The sequence below is a fragment of the Myodes glareolus genome, chromosome 10, assembly GCF_982192425.1.
Source record: "Myodes glareolus chromosome 10, mMyoGla1.1, whole genome shotgun sequence".
Taxonomy (NCBI): domain Eukaryota; kingdom Metazoa; phylum Chordata; class Mammalia; order Rodentia; family Cricetidae; genus Myodes; species Myodes glareolus.
In genome coordinates this window covers 60,649,017-60,664,552 of record NC_142035.1, presented here as the reverse complement: position 1 = coordinate 60,664,552, position 15,536 = coordinate 60,649,017, and the positions used below count along the sequence as shown (strand labels likewise).

At 43.1% G+C, this 15,536-nt stretch overlaps 1 protein-coding gene across 8 annotated transcripts in view; it reads right to left on the bottom strand.

The window, feature by feature from the left end:
* The window catches only part of Fsip1 (fibrous sheath interacting protein 1), a 126,823-nt gene that overhangs the window by 106,303 nt on the left and 4,984 nt on the right, over positions 1–15,536 (bottom strand). For 4 of the 8 annotated variants that reach the window (XM_048460015.3, XM_048460016.3, XM_048460020.3 and 1 more), the window contains exons 3-7: positions 15,292–15,472; positions 12,715–12,878; positions 11,365–11,458; positions 1,379–1,480; positions 205–317 (exon numbers count right to left, since the gene is read on the bottom strand). In XM_048460015.3, the coding sequence (XP_048315972.3) occupies positions 205–317; positions 1,379–1,480; positions 11,365–11,458; positions 12,715–12,878; positions 15,292–15,472 (654 nt within the window). The remainder of the gene's footprint in view (positions 1–204; positions 318–1,378; positions 1,481–11,364; positions 11,459–12,714; positions 12,879–15,291; positions 15,473–15,536) is intronic. The other 4 variants (XM_048460018.3, XM_048460021.3, XM_048460017.3 and 1 more) reach the window with 3 other exon arrangements.

The window sequence follows — 15,536 nt, the reverse complement described above, 5'->3', positions numbered from 1 at the left end:
AGCTGTTTAGAAAGAGACAGAGTAGGATGGAAGGAGACAGGGCAGGGCAGGGCAAGATGGGAGACGTGATGGAATTAGACTAGAAAGCCTGTATGGGCATGTGCACCCACGTATGCACATATGAGATAATAAATAAATTACACACTGTGACCCTTTCTGCCCCTGCTTACTCCCACATTGTCTCTTGAATCATGAGATACCTACCTCAATGTTTCGCTTAATAAAGTCTTGGCTGAGTTCACTCCTAAGCTCAATCTTTTCTGTCCTTGGAAAGAGTTTCTTTTCTGTTTTGATCAATGGCACATCACAGGTAAAATCTAGTATTGGAAGAGTTAAAAGTGATCTCATAATTACAATTGTGAATCATATGAAAAATTCATTTTAAGTTTACGTTTAAATATATTTTAAAAACATAAATAGAAGAGATAATTTTTAAATTCTTGACCCAGAAACAGAATATGGACTTTTTCTTTATTTTAGATTTATTTTCTCCCCATCCTCCTTAAGCCAGATTTCTATCAGTGACAGCCTACTTTTAAAAGTAATTTTTCAATTAAAATACAATTATATCATTTCCCTCCTTCTCTTTCCTATCTCCAACCCCTACCACCACCACTACCAGGTAACTAACTTGCTCTCTGTATCTCCCAAATCATGGCCTCTTTTCCTTTAATTGTTGAGACATATATATGATACAGATACACAAACATTTAAATGCAATCTGCTCAGTCCGCATAAAGTTACTTGCTTGATATGATTTGAGGACTGACCACTTGGTATTAGATAACCAATTGGGAGGCTCTTTCCTGCAGAGAACAATCTCCCCCTCTCTCACAACCAATCAAACGACGGTGGAGCATCCAGCCCCAATGATACATCTACAAGACAACTCCTGCGCCTAAGGCTCAGGGCACTTTCTGTGTTTGAAAAGGGTTTCCTTTCTGCTTTGATCAATGCATCATTTCTTTCCCTCCTCACAGGTAAAATCTAGTATTGAAAAAATTAAAAGTGATCATGTAATCACAATTGTGAAAAAAGGCTGTAAGGACCAGGGGAACAGGAAGTCCGCTACCATATCCAGTAATAGGATGCAATGATGAAGTTTCAGTCAGTAACTTTATCTTGGATCAACTCACAAAGGATTATTTGCCGTGTACGTTCGTAGCGTTGTGACTGAGCCTAGTACCTTTCAAGTCCTGGGCGAGCTCTCTGCCATTGAGCTACAGCCTAAGACCTTGTGCTGACCCTAAACTCTAGCTCCCTCTTCTTATTCATCCATTTACTCTAAATTATACCAAGTCCCCTTCGTCCATGGCAATTTCATATACAGCCAACATCCTCTTGTGGCACTCTATATCATCACACAAATTAAACATACCCGTCTTCATAGTCTGCACGAAATTTTCATAATTTTCTGGAGAAATCTGAGTAGGAAACATTGAGAAAAAGTCGTCTTCAAACTCACAGTGTGAAGGCTCTACTGATAGGAAAAGAGAGAAAAAGAATGTTCAGCCTCCACAAAGTAAGATAATCTACACAGTGGATGCGAGAGAAAGGATTGAACACCTCTCTACTATTCATCAATCCGCTCCACACATGACAATTGTTTCTGGAAAAGTCAGTGTTGCTCCCAGGTTGAAATAGCAGAGTCATCATCACATGAGCCCTGGTAACGAACTGCAGAGGACGGCCAGACAGCACTTCCTAGACACAGGGAAACACGCTAGAGCGTCACCAGACAGCACTTCCTAGACACAGGGGAACACGCTAGAGCGTCACCAGACAGCACTTCCTAGACACAGGGGAACACGCTAGAGCGTCACCGGACAGCAAGGCCAGTCTGGGCCACATAAGACTCTATGTTTTTTTTTTTAAAAAAAAAAAAAAAAAAAAAGACAAAGCCTGCAAGATGACTCCATGGGCCAGGCACTTGCACAAGCCTTAAGACCTGAGCTTCATCCCAAGTAAAGGTGGAGGGAGAGAACCAACTCCACAGAGTCCTCTGATCTCAACACATGCGTGATGCAGGCACTCCCACCTATCTGCGCGTGCGCACACACACACACACACACACACACACACACACAGAGAGAGAGAGAGAGAGAGAGTATATTTGGAAGTTTCTAACTTCCATGTTACTTGAAGAAGAAAGGACACTGCAATGTTAAACATTTTTTTTTGTTTAACAGTGATTTTTTTTATGTTTTCATATTAACTAATTTGATCATTATGTATCTTTGTCCCGGCTAGTTTTACATCAACTTGACACAAGCTAGCGAGTCACTGGAGAAGAGGGAATCTCAGTTGAGAAAATATCTCCCTAAGGTTTGCTTGTAGACAGGTATGTGGGAAGGTCCAGCTCATTGTGAGTGGTACCATCCTCTGCATGTGGTCCTGGTTCTATATGAAGCAGTCTGAGAAAGCCATGGGGAGCAAGGCAATAAGCAGCTCTCCTCCATGGCTTCTGCATCAGTTCCTGCCTCCAGCACCCGTTCTGCTTGAGTTTCTGCCCTAACTTCGCCTGAACGTGTAACTGAAATAAACTCTTTCCTCCCCAAGTTACTTTTGGTCATAGTGTTCTCCCATAGCAATCTTTTGTTTTTGTTTTTGTTTTGTTTTGTTTTTGTTTTAGTTTTTCCAAGACAGGGTTTCTCTGTATAACAAACTGATCTCAAATTTACAGCAATCCACCTCCCTCTCCTTCCCTCCCTAGTCCAGAGATTAAAGGCGTGCGCCACCAGTCCTAAGATAATCTTAAAAATCAATTTTCTCTGTGACTTAACAAGACCTGCTGATCTGCCAGTTTGTGCCACAGAAATCTTCTGGAAAAAAAAAAAACATGGCAAACCAGGTATGGTGGTGTCCATCTTTAATCCCACCACTTAGGAGACGGAGACGGATGGATCTCTGTGAGTTAGAGACCAGTTTACACAGTGAGTTCCAGGCCAACCAGGCTACACAGTGAGACTCAAAACAAGGTTCACACACTAGTTTCAAAGTTAAAACTGATAAATTATTTTTCAATAAAATTAAACATTTTGGGATTGGAAAGATAGCTCAGGTGGTAGAGTGCCCACTGCACAAACACAGCACCTCAGTGAAATCTCTGGAATCCAGGAAGAAAACATTGTGTGTGGTGGTGAAATCCCAGCACTGGGGAGACAGAAACAGACAGATCCATGAGACTCACTGGCCAGTCAGCCTTGATGAGCCTCAGGTTCCAGTCAGAGTTTCTATCAATAATGATGATGATGATGATGATGATGATGATGATGATAACAATAATAATAGTAATAGCTCCTCAGGAACAAAGGGTGGTTAGCTTTAACTGTCAACCTCACACAATCTAAAATCACCTGGAAAGAATCTCAGTAAGGGATTTTCTGCATAGGATTGGCCTGTGAACATGTCTGCGTGGGGGGTGGGGTGGTGATGCTGCCTATGTTAACTGATGGAAGAAGACCTAGTCCACTATGGGCGGCACCATTCCCTAGGCAGGGGTCCTGAACTGTCTAGGAATGGATGAATCGAGCTGGACACAAATAAGCAAGAGGATTCATGTATACATTTCTCCCTTCCCTGGTGTGATGTAACTACCTGTCCCCCTTCCCTGGTATGATGTGACCACCTGTCCCCCTCACTGGTGTGATGTGACCACCTGTCCCCCTTCCCTGGTATGATGTGACCACCTGTCGCCCTCACTGGTGTGATGTGACCACCTGTCCCCCTCACTGGTGTTATGTGACCACCTGTTCCCTTCGCTGGTGTGATGTGACCACCTGTCCCCTTCCCTGGTGTGATGTGACCACCTGTCCCCTTACTGGTGTGATGTGACCACCTGTCTGCCTTCACTGGTATGATGTGACCACCTGTCCCCTCACTGGTGTGATGTGACCACCTGTCCCCTCACTGGTGTGATGTGACCACCTGTCCCCCTCACTGGTGTGATGTGACCACCTGTCCCCCTCACTGGTGTGATGTGACCACCTGTCCCCCTCACTGGTGTTATGTGACCACCTGTCCCCTTCCCTGGTGTGATGTAACCACCTGTCCCCTTACTGGTGTGATGTGACCACCTGTCCCCTCACTGGTGTGATGTGACCACCTGTCCCCCTTCACTGGTGTGATGTGACCACCTGTCTGCCTTCCCTGGTGTGATGGGACCACCTGTCTGCCTTCACTGGTGTGATGTGACCACCTGTCCCCTTCGCTGGTGTGATGTGACCACCTGTCCCCCTCACTGGTGTGATGTGACCACCTGTCTGCCTTCCCTGGTGTGATGGGACCACCTGTCTGCCTTCACTGGTGTGATGTGACCACCTGTCCCCCTTCCCTGGTGTGATGGGACCACCTGTCTCAAGCTTCTGCAGCTGTAACTTCTCACAGTGATGACTGTAACAGGGAACTGGGAACTAATTCTTTCTCCCCCAAATTGCTTTCTGTCAGGATATTTTATCACAGCAGCAAAAGCACAACTGGAAGAGATATCGATCAACAGAACGGAACATTATTCACAACAAAAAGACTGGCCACTGTGTCAGCAAAAGGCATGAGTACATACTCCTGAGTGAAAAAATGAAGTCCAGAAAGGCTTTCACTGAAAAGTCCAATTATACAACATTCTTGAAAGGGCAAAACTACAAATAAAGTAAAACTTAGTGGCAGCAGAAGGCTGGGGAACGAAGGAGAGTTGAATGAGGGTTCACACATGGGTTCTTTTAGGGCAGTTAAACTATTCTATATCACACAGTAATTGCGAATGCATGGCACTGTGTCTTTTTAAAAAGCATTTACCACCAGAACCTAAAGAGCAAAAATCAATGTTCGTAGGTCTTTTGAAAAACTCACTAAGAGACTGAGGAATCCTGCATATGGAATGCAGAAATGTGGCGAGACCATCCAGGTAGACGGCAAATGTGAGCACAAGCTCATGAAATAGAAACAGATGAAAAGGTGCCCGCTTAACCCCAAAACTCTGACTCTGAAAAATGGGGCCTGAAAGACCAACGACAACAGGAACTAAACGTGAAGACTACACTGCGGGTGACCAAAGTGTCTTCTATGGGTTAGCAACAATCTGTGCACCGTGCAACTGGAAAGTTAAGTAAAGAGATCGCAGAGGGTGAGAGAAGGCTAGAACACGACAGATAAGCAAAAGGGTTCGGCCACGTGGTCCACGTGGGGTGATGGAGTACAGGTAGACACATGTGTGTGAGCAAACTCAATTTTGGATCACACGGAGAAGGCTACACATAGGCACACTTTACAGACATGTCCATAAGGGGTTAGGACATGCACGTACATTTCTTTTCCTAGTGGAAATTGCACCTGGCATCAGATGCTGGTGTTAAATGCAGCTCTCCAGTGACAGGAATCAGGGCTCCTTGGAGACAAGGCTGATTCGAAGCTTGGGTGAGAAATATAAAAGAGTCAGAAACCAAAATGAGAAGATATGCCTGGCAAGAGACACAGAACAAATCCCACAGTGACAGAAATGAGGCAAAAAGAGGCAGGTACCAGCTAAGAGACCATCGCATGGCCAAAATGGGAAAATGGAGCCAATCCAATAAAGTGCACTGAAATCTACCTCAAAGTATAAAACCAAAACCCACTATTATCAATCTAATACTGATACAGATGTGCGCGAGTAAAAGAGAAATAGATCCATCTCCCCTGCAGGATAACACGGAATCATGTAGGCCCATGGTCTGCTCTCAGTGAGGCAAAGCACTGCTCCCCACTTCTCAGATGGAGACTGTGCATAGTCACTTCCTCATAAAAGCAACAGTTGGCCCGAGGGAGAGGGAGTGGCTTTACAACGGACCAACACTGCCGCAGCCAGGGAGGGATGTAAGCATCGACCGTGGTATGCAAGCTAACACCGTGACGTAAGAAAAATGGCACGCTAACCCCACCATCCTCCTCCCAAGAGTGTGCAATTCAGGCTGATCATGGGAATATCATGAGCTCAACTCCAACTGGTGGATATGCTACAAAATGCCAGACCAGTGTGCCCTGACACTGCCGAGATCATCTCAAGCGGGAAGCATGAGAAGTGCCACAACTAGGAGCCGACGAAGGAGGGCTAATGTAACGCGTGGGATCCTGGGACAGGAAAAGATCATTAGGCAAAAACTAAAGAAATGTGAATAAAGTGGATAGAGTTGGACTCTTCTTAATAAGATCATACCAAGCCTGGTTCACTTCAAACATACCACACTCATGAGAGGTACCCTCGATGGGGTGGTGTAGACAAAAAAAAAAAAAAATCTATGTACCAGCCTTGTAACTTTTCTGCCAATTTGGAGTTGTTCCAAATTAAAAGACCTATTTTTTTCTTAATTCCTTTTTTTTTCAAGTAGGGAAAACCAGGAACAAAGTTAGACATAGTGAGAAGACACACAAAATGGAGAATGACTATTAAGATACTGATCTGAGATGCTGCGTTAGTGGGGCTTTTCTTATTGTGTCTGTGGAGACTTTAAGTCTAGAGTGAGGGAGTCCTGCCCAAACGGACTCCAGAAGAACCAGCAACCAGGGGGGCAGTGGGCATGAGAGATGCCGAGAAGAATCAGAGAACCAGTGAATGGGAGGATGGTGGACAGGATCAGGAAGGAAACAGTCTCTAAGATGATCTGAGCCAGATGGGTTTCCCAGTGAAGCTGTTCAGACTTTCAGGGAGCAGATAATCCCCGTGTTATGGAAACCGTTTCAAAGCACAGAAATAAATGGGTGGCCATGACCACTCATTTTCTGAAGCTGATGTAACAAAGCGCATACACCCCCTACTCCCACTCTCACATTACAACATCCGTGCATGCACATGCAAATGCTCACACATGTACACACACACACACACACACACACACACACACACTAATCCTGCTACATTTTGGTTTTATTTGTTTACTTATTTGTTTGTTTATGTGCATAGATGTGTATACACGTGTGGGCATGCTCAAGTCACAGTGTACATGGAGGTCAGAGGACGACTTAAGGGGGCTTGTTCTCTCCTTCAACCATGCAGGTTCTGGAGATGGAACTCGGTTTATCAGGCTTGGCAGCAAGCACTTCAATCCACTGAGCCATCTCTCTGCCTCTAGTCCTGCTTTATAGAAAATAAACCTGGATAAATTCAATCATTCAAATCGGTACCAATTAAAAGAATAATAAGCAAGAAGGGTTGACCTAGGAGTAAAGATAGATTCATTATTTACATCTATTAATTTAAAATGTTAATTTTATCAAGAAAGAAATCCATAATAATTTAATTAGCTGTTGAAATGGGTTAAATCATCTTCAACACTAAGCCTATGGTTAGTGTTGAGAATGAGAACAATTATCGAAGAAGACAAAAAAATAACTTCTTTCCTGGTCGATACGTTTAACATTAACAAGATCCAAGGCATACAACTGAAGATAAACAGAATGAATAGCATAATATAATCAATTATAAAATAGTACATAATCAAGTATAATTATAAATTACAATAGTTACTCATAAATTAATAAAAACTCTTTTCCCCATATCACTTAGACCTTGGGGAAATATGCTGAAGTAGTCCCCAACTGAGGTAGCAATAGCAAAGAGCTATACAAAATCAATAAATCTGCTAATAAATATGTGAAACCTACCAATCCCCTGGTATATGAATGATCATATATGAGACACCATATTCTTTTTGCTATTGTCTAGCAATCACGGAAATGCTAACTATAACCCAATCTATTGAGTACTCATTCCCCGTACTAAGGGATACAAGCTGCCTCGTTGTAAGGACCCATAAGTATTCTACAGTGGAATTCGTGGAATTCACGAGAAACTTAAGTCAGCCAAAGGTGAGCAGGGAACTAAGATCTTCCAGGAAGCACTGTGAGTGATTTTAGGAGCTGCCTCAGGCTCCTTCTCAGGAGCCTTCAGGTGGCCATCAGCTTCTGGCAGGAAGAAACCTTCAGAACCCCCCAGCCACACTCCTCCGAATGGATGGAATTCTAAGAGAAGAATTGCTTGGTTTTTTTTTTTTTTTTAATATGCCAGGTTATGAGGTTAATTTGTTATACAGCAACAGGTAAGCTAATACAGTTACACCATAGGGAAATAAGAATAACAGGAGGAGAAAAAAGAGAGAGAGAAAAAGACTAAAACTAAACGGCATAGGAGAGAAATGCTGAAGACTCCTAAGTGAGAAGAAAAAGCGAGCAGCTGCTGCAGGGGCAGAAGGAGCCTCCTCTGAGGAGCTGCTGCTCAGGGACGACCTCCAGGAATCAGGAGGCACTGGCTGTACGTATGCAATTTAAATTCAAGACAAACTAGGAAGACCTTTAGGAGCGGGTTGTGACTAGATGCTGCCACCCAGTGGACGATGTACAAATATTTGGCACTTTTGTGGTCACAGCAAGGGAAGTCCCTACTTTCCCCAATGACACAGAAAGTCTCTATGGATAGACACCAGTGTGCCGCCTAGTTTTATGCCAACTGGACACAAGCTGGGAAGAAGGAAATCCTAACTGAGAATGCCTCCGTCGGCTCGGCCTGCTTTCAGTGTTCTATTACACGGCCCAACTGATTTGCTGCCTTTCCTCTTCTGGGTCATTGTTTAGTTCCCTGACCTCTGCACACACTCACTCCACATAAACACACACATATAAAAAGTGAGATCTAGGATAAGCATAGGAACAAGGACTTGTGCTCTTTGTCTTTCTGAGATTGGGCTACCTCTCTGGAAATCAGTTCATTTCTGAAAAGCTTCATTTTTTTTTCTGCTCAATAAAAGCCCATTGTGTGCATAAACCACAATTTTATTATCCACTCACCTTTTGATGGACAGCTAGACTGATTCATTTTCTTGCTGTTGTCAATAGAACCGCAGAAGATGCAAACGATATGTAAGATACGTAAGATATGGAGTCCTCGGGGCAGATGCCCGGGAGTGGTGTGGCTGGGCTGGAGGGCAGTCCTGGTTGGACTCTCTGAGCGCCCTCACCCTGATTCCACAGCGACTGCACCAATTTCTACCCCGACCAACAGTGAGGTAGAGTTCCTCATCTCCACATCCTCCCCAGTATTTGTCATTTGTTTTCTCCAGGACTCTGACTTGTGTGAGACGGAATACCTAAGTCATTTTCATGGATATTTCTGTAGTGATTAAAGATGCTCAACACTGGTCATTTGTACTTCTCCTTTTGAGAATATCTGTCCGTCCTAGCCACCAAAAAAAAAAAATTGTGTCTCCTGGTGTGCAGGCTCTCTGTTCGGTTTGTAGTTAGTTCCTTTCATTGTGTCAAAGATTTTTAATTTATTTGTATATGCATTTGTTCATTTCTCATGTGCATGTGTGTGTGTGTGTGTGTGGTTTGTGGAGGTCAGAGGTCAACTTGCAGGATGGGTTCTCTCCTCCTACCACATGGGTTCTGGAGCTTGAACCCAGGTCTTCGGGCTCGGATGCAAAGTGCCTTTACCCATGGAGCCATCTCGTTGGCCCGTCAAGTGTTTTTAGTTTCTCAAAATCCCACTGTCAGTTCTTGGCTGTATTCCCTACGGTATTGGGATTCCATTCGGAACACTCCTTCCAATGCCTGTATCCTAAAGTGCCCCTAGCAGATCCAGTGCTGTGGGTTTAAATTAGGGACTTGGATCTGCTCTGAATTGATTTTTGTGTGGGATGAGAGACATGGGTCTAATCTTATTCTTCTGCAGATGGCTATCACCTTTTGCCAGGACTAGTCATTTAACAGGCTCTCCTTTTTCCAGCATATGTTTTACCACTTTCATTAAAACCAGCAGAGACTTGGAAAAGTTCACTGACAAAGAAGTCCTTCAATCTAGACGGGGCAATGCAGATGGAGCACCCAGGCTCTTAGGAGAAAAGTTTGGTGCACTGTAAATGCTAATTGCTCTGCACAGTTTATAAAATGGGAAACCAGGTTGCCCAATGTGAATTATTAACAAAATTTTATTTACAAATATATTAAATATACAATAATGATATTATTAATATATTTTAGACTTTGTATTTTACATCACATAGTGGAGTTTCTTTTTTATTTATTTATTCTTCTCTCATATATTGTCCTTAGTATTAGGAGACATTTTCATTTTCTTTCACTTCAATAGTAATGAGCATACCTAAAGCTTTAAAAAGGAACATCAAAGTGCCATAGACTTAAATGCTACTTCATCACAGAAAAGGCAGTATGCATGCTTGGAGAAATATATTCAGCAGAAACACTGACAACAATAAAAAAATTCTTTACTGGGAAAAAAAATACCAATCATTCAAGGATCTGAGCTCTCTGTGCTGAACCCAGAAACAAACAAGTGTGAAGAGCCTTTCTCCCTCAAACCACACCTCCACCAGAACTCTTCCAGTAGCCTGAATCAGGCATTTGGGTTCTGAAATGTTGAACATTCCCTTTGTAAAGGACAAAGGAAGCCCAGCCTTCTCAAAGAACTCAGAGGCCCTGCTTAGAGCAGCCCTACCTATACAAAATGGAATATCACCTATATGACATGTGGAAGGGAATTCTGAAACTATCCCTACTGTAGAAGAAGAGAGGGAAGAAGGAAGGGTAGGAGAGACAGGGAAACAAAAAAAATCAAAGAAAGAAAGAAGCAAAGTAGCTGGCCTCTAAAAGTAGGGCTGTGAGATTAACAAGAAATAGGCAAACCAGCAATAGATTCTTACAAAGGGGTTGCACCGGACTGAGAGATCTCTGGTGAGACCTTGCTGTAAAATAACTCACTTGTACACTATAAAGATTTGACCCTCAAATTTGTTTAATAAAACGCTGATTGGCCAGTAGCCAGGCAGGAAGTATCAGTGGGGTGACCAAACTAAGGATGATGGGAGTCAGAGGAGTCTCCAGCCAAACACAGAGGGAGCAGGAGATGAATGTGTTACACTAATAAAGGTACCACCACGTAGCAAAGTGTAAATAAGAATATGGCTTAACTTAAAATGTAAGAGCTAGTTAGGAATAAGTCTGAGCTATCGGCTGAGCATTTATAATTCATATTCAACCTCTGAGTTGGTTATTTGAGAACTGGCAAGTGGGAAAGAAACATCTGCTTACAAGACTTCAGCAGGGAGAAGACTGAGGGCATGAAACAGCATCTAGAGGATCTAAGAGGACAGGAAATGAATGCAAAGACATCCCGGGCCAGCTTCAGGGTTTCCTCCGCGCTTTCCCTCTCTCCCCTGAAATACAACCCTGAAAACACTACAAGAGACCTACCCTCAGATACTTCCCTCCAGTCCTATCTAATGCGATCATTTCTTCCTCTGAAATATGCCAACTCACAGAGAAAAGGGGCAGCACATGCCAACCTGGGATAAGAGGGCTTAGCGGCCTCCCTCTACTTACCAGCTGTTCCTGCAGATTCCGAAGTCAAACACAAAAACTTTTTCGTGTTTTCCAACTCCTCGTCACTTTCCAAGTCTTCAGTACTTTTTGCAGACTAATGGAAGAACAGTTCAAGTTTAAATATGAAAAAGAAAAGTAAAAATACCTGCCAGTTCTTATTCTAACCCAGTTCTCAACTGGGTATGTCCAATGAGCAGTCACTCTTTTGCATTCCTTTGCCTAGGAAATCTGCTAAAATTTCCTGTTTCTCCAAAATTTCATCAGTAGGCTTTCCCAGAAAAAAACTTACAGACATAGTGTTATTGTTTAAAGTATCTTCATATATTTGTGTGTACGTGTGTGTGTGTGTGTGTGTGTGTGTGTGTGTATTGAGTTATCCACAGGTATCCCACCAAATTGAAATTTCAAAATTGTTCTCATGTTTTATTATGCTTCTATTTGTAATTCTTAGTTCAATACAAACTATAATTTGTTTTGTGTTACAGCAGAAAACAGACTCACTTTTTCTGCTAAATTATATAAAATCATCCTCTTGTTTAAATTTGGCAGCAGCTTCTCTGCCCACCCCGATGGTCTTCCTAGGAGGTCCATACAAACATATCCCTGCTCACTCCATTCTGAATTCCTCTTACTGCCTAGGGAGCTTCCTCTGAGGTTAGCCTGTGACAAGGATGACTGTCAGCAAGGGCCGTGTGCTACCCCAGAATCCCTCGCTCACAGTTGCTCTCCTCTGAGTCAGTGGCTCTGAGACTGTGCCAACATTTGTTCAACTTCAACCTTTCGATGCTATGGAGAACAAGAGACCAGCGAAGCCCACAGAAAGTTGAAATCAGGCTCCAGAAATGTGGCAACAGGGAGGCAAATGGAGCCTGGCCCAGGCTGAGGCCATTTTGTAACTTCTCAGGAGAGTCTGGGCAGCAGGTTATGTAGTGAGCCCTGCGACTCATTTGGCCCAAAGGGTTACTTAATCAACAACACCAATAATGACTTAATGTTTTGTGAGTGCTTGTCTATTTCTCTCCAAACTATAAACTCATAGGAGAAAAAGCAGGCATACATCTTTGATAAAAATCGCCATCACATCTCTTCCTACTCAGACACTAGCAAGAGGGATTTGCTGGGCTTGCCCACGGGTAATGAGCATGCCAGAGCAGGGCCAGAAGGCTGAAATGTCACAGATCAATTATCCTCCCTGGCTCCAGAAAATATCCATCCCAACACACACACGTGCACACATACACGCACACACTCACTCACACTGCTACCACTTTTGTGAAACATATCAATAAGGCAGAACCACATCACCACCACAGGCCACACTTTTCTCACTATTCGAGGAAACTGACTTACAGTTCTCACCTTGAGTTCTTCCCACAGCTTACTTCTCATTTCTGCACCTTGCTTCTTAACTTCCTTCTCTCTGCATTGTCTTTTGGCCAGTATCTTATCGAGTCTGTGCATCTTACGAATAGCATTTTGGAGATGAGCATCTGGCTCTTCCAATTTGGGATCACCTGCATTGTGTTAAAGGGAGAAATTGATTTGAGGTTTGGTAAAACAGCAAAGCTTTGCTTTGATTTTACTTCTCGTTCTTTCATTCAACCAATACCAATGGCCAATGGTAACACCCAATACATTTAGTATCAATACCGATGGCCAATGGTAACACCTAAAACATTTAGTACCAAGTACAAACTTCATGGACAAAGCGATTTCTTGAGCGTCTTTTCATATAACCGTCCGATCACACTGAGAGGCAGACATTTACCCTGCTCTACCGTGGCCTGCCGGACCCTTTAAAGGGGTAATAAGTTATGACGCTGGGCACAGAAGTGGTTCTCTTATGATTTTAAGTCCCAAGTTGTTTCTCCTCCATCCTGCTAGAATGCCTATAGCCAAACCTGCAAAATCCAAAGTAAAGACTGAGACACGGACCCACTTTTAAACTGTTTCAGACTAACTGAAAAAGGAGACGTGTACCAGAGAACTCCAGTAGAGGGCAGTACACCCTGAGTCACGCGGAGTAGGTATTCACACAGAGTGGGAAAACACACTGATTCCACATCCACAAACATGCCTTTTTCTGCCCTCTCTCTCTCTTGTTTTGTTTTCTGAATCACATAAAAATGTTTGTAAGAAGACAATAACAGGTGATATCTTATTTGAAATGAAGGACTTGGGAGGTTTTCCCATTCAGGGCTTAACTGACAACATAATAATAACTGACAATAATAATAATCACAGCACCTGTCATGGGCAGACTTGCCCAATGGGCACAATGCAAAGAGCTTTACTCATACACCTTGACCAGTCCTCACTGTTGCTCAATCTCATGCAGCCCAATGAAGTCTCTCTTCCTTTTGATTAGTAAACTGAGGCAAATTTGTATCTGATATGCATATCCAAAGTGTTCTAACTAGTAAACAAAACAGTAAGCTCCACCCACATGTGTCTGACTCCATAGTATGAGCACTTAGCTACCAGTTACCCCTTGGGAAAACTGACAAACTCGAAACAAGCGTCAATGTTCCAGTACTAAGTGGTGTAGGAGGTTCTTCTGTTCATGTGTTGCTTTCACTGGTTAATGAATAAAGAAACTGCCTTGGCCTGATAGGGCAGAACTTAGGTACGCAGAGAGGACAGAGCTGAATTCCAGAAGGGAGAAAGCAGAGTCAGGAGAGAGCCGAGAGCCGCCATGGAGCCGCCAGAGACAGACACGCCTTTCCTGGTAAGCCATGAACTCATGGTGATATACAGATTAATAGAAATGGGTTAAATCAAGATGTGAGAGTTAGTCAATAAGAAGTTAGAGCTAATGGCCAAGCAGTGTTTTAATGAATACAGTTTCTGTGTGGTTATTTCAGGGATAAGCTAGCCAGGCAGCCGGGACAAACAAGGAACCCCTCTACTTGTAACAACTAAGTCTTAGAACTCCCAGGTCAGATCATTTGAAAAGGTGCATCTTGCTAAGTGAGAGCCCAGAGTCAGTGATGTTTGCCTATAATGTACATCTCAACTTCTTTAAGAGAAAAAGAGGGAAGACATCAAGAGAGAACATCAACCTAATAAAGAAGTTACTAAGATGCTGCTGCTTGCAAACTTCAAATATGACAGCTTCTAGTTTAATTCCCAACTCCCAGTCCTGGCGCTCCCGGGCTCATGGCTCATAGTTAGTCCATACGCCAGGTCATATTTTGAACAAACTCACACAATATGAAAAAAATATATCAAGAGATACTGGGAACAGACAGTTAGCTAATTTCAGCAACCCCCTTAGCTGTTTAACAACTGCAGCCCCATACAATTTGGTGCCATGGTCTGGACTGGCAGTTCAGCACAAGCAGCCGACTCACCATTACTTCTGGATCATCACTCCCAGAGCATTTTACCAGGGCAGGAGGCCAAAATGCAGATGGCACCTCAGTGTAGGATGAAAATGGTGTTCACCTCACAGGGTCTCTGCGAGAGTCTCGGAGACACCCACGTCCCCAGAGGTCTGTACCTCACAACTGAGAACTGCTGTTCTAACTCAGTCTGACCAGAATTAGTTCAATATCATGAGAAAAAGAGCTCCTAAGTTATCAGTATTACTGATATCCCAGTCATCACTGGGATTACCCTTAGCGGGTACTTAGAAATGGCCTAACACATCTTATTCTGCAACATTAGCCATCAAAACTGACCCATGAACCATGCCATACAATACAGAAATACCCCCCTTAATGAATGTAATATCAGCAAAATAATAATCTTATGAAGTAACATGTTTTGTTTAGTTTTAAAGACTAAAATACATGATTAATTTCTTACCAAAAGCATGTCTCCTTTTTGGCTTATTGCTTATACTTAGCTGCAAAAGTATAGTTCTAATATGTTAAACACAGTATCTGTGATTATCATCAGCCAATCACCCAGTGATCACCCCACCTGAAGGTTCGGGGACCATCGGTTGAACCAAGTCTGTGTCTTCATCTGAGCCCTCTCTGGCTGGGTCTGTGTGCTCAGAGTTGTCTGCCCACTTACAACCGTGACTATTTCTTCTTCCTTCCGCACTACCGCTGGATGAGTGGCCCTCCTTATTAGAATTCAACTTGTTTACCATGTCAATCTGAAAATAATTTTCAACAGAAGAATTTCCAAATTACAGTACTCATACTCAAAGACACTTAAAA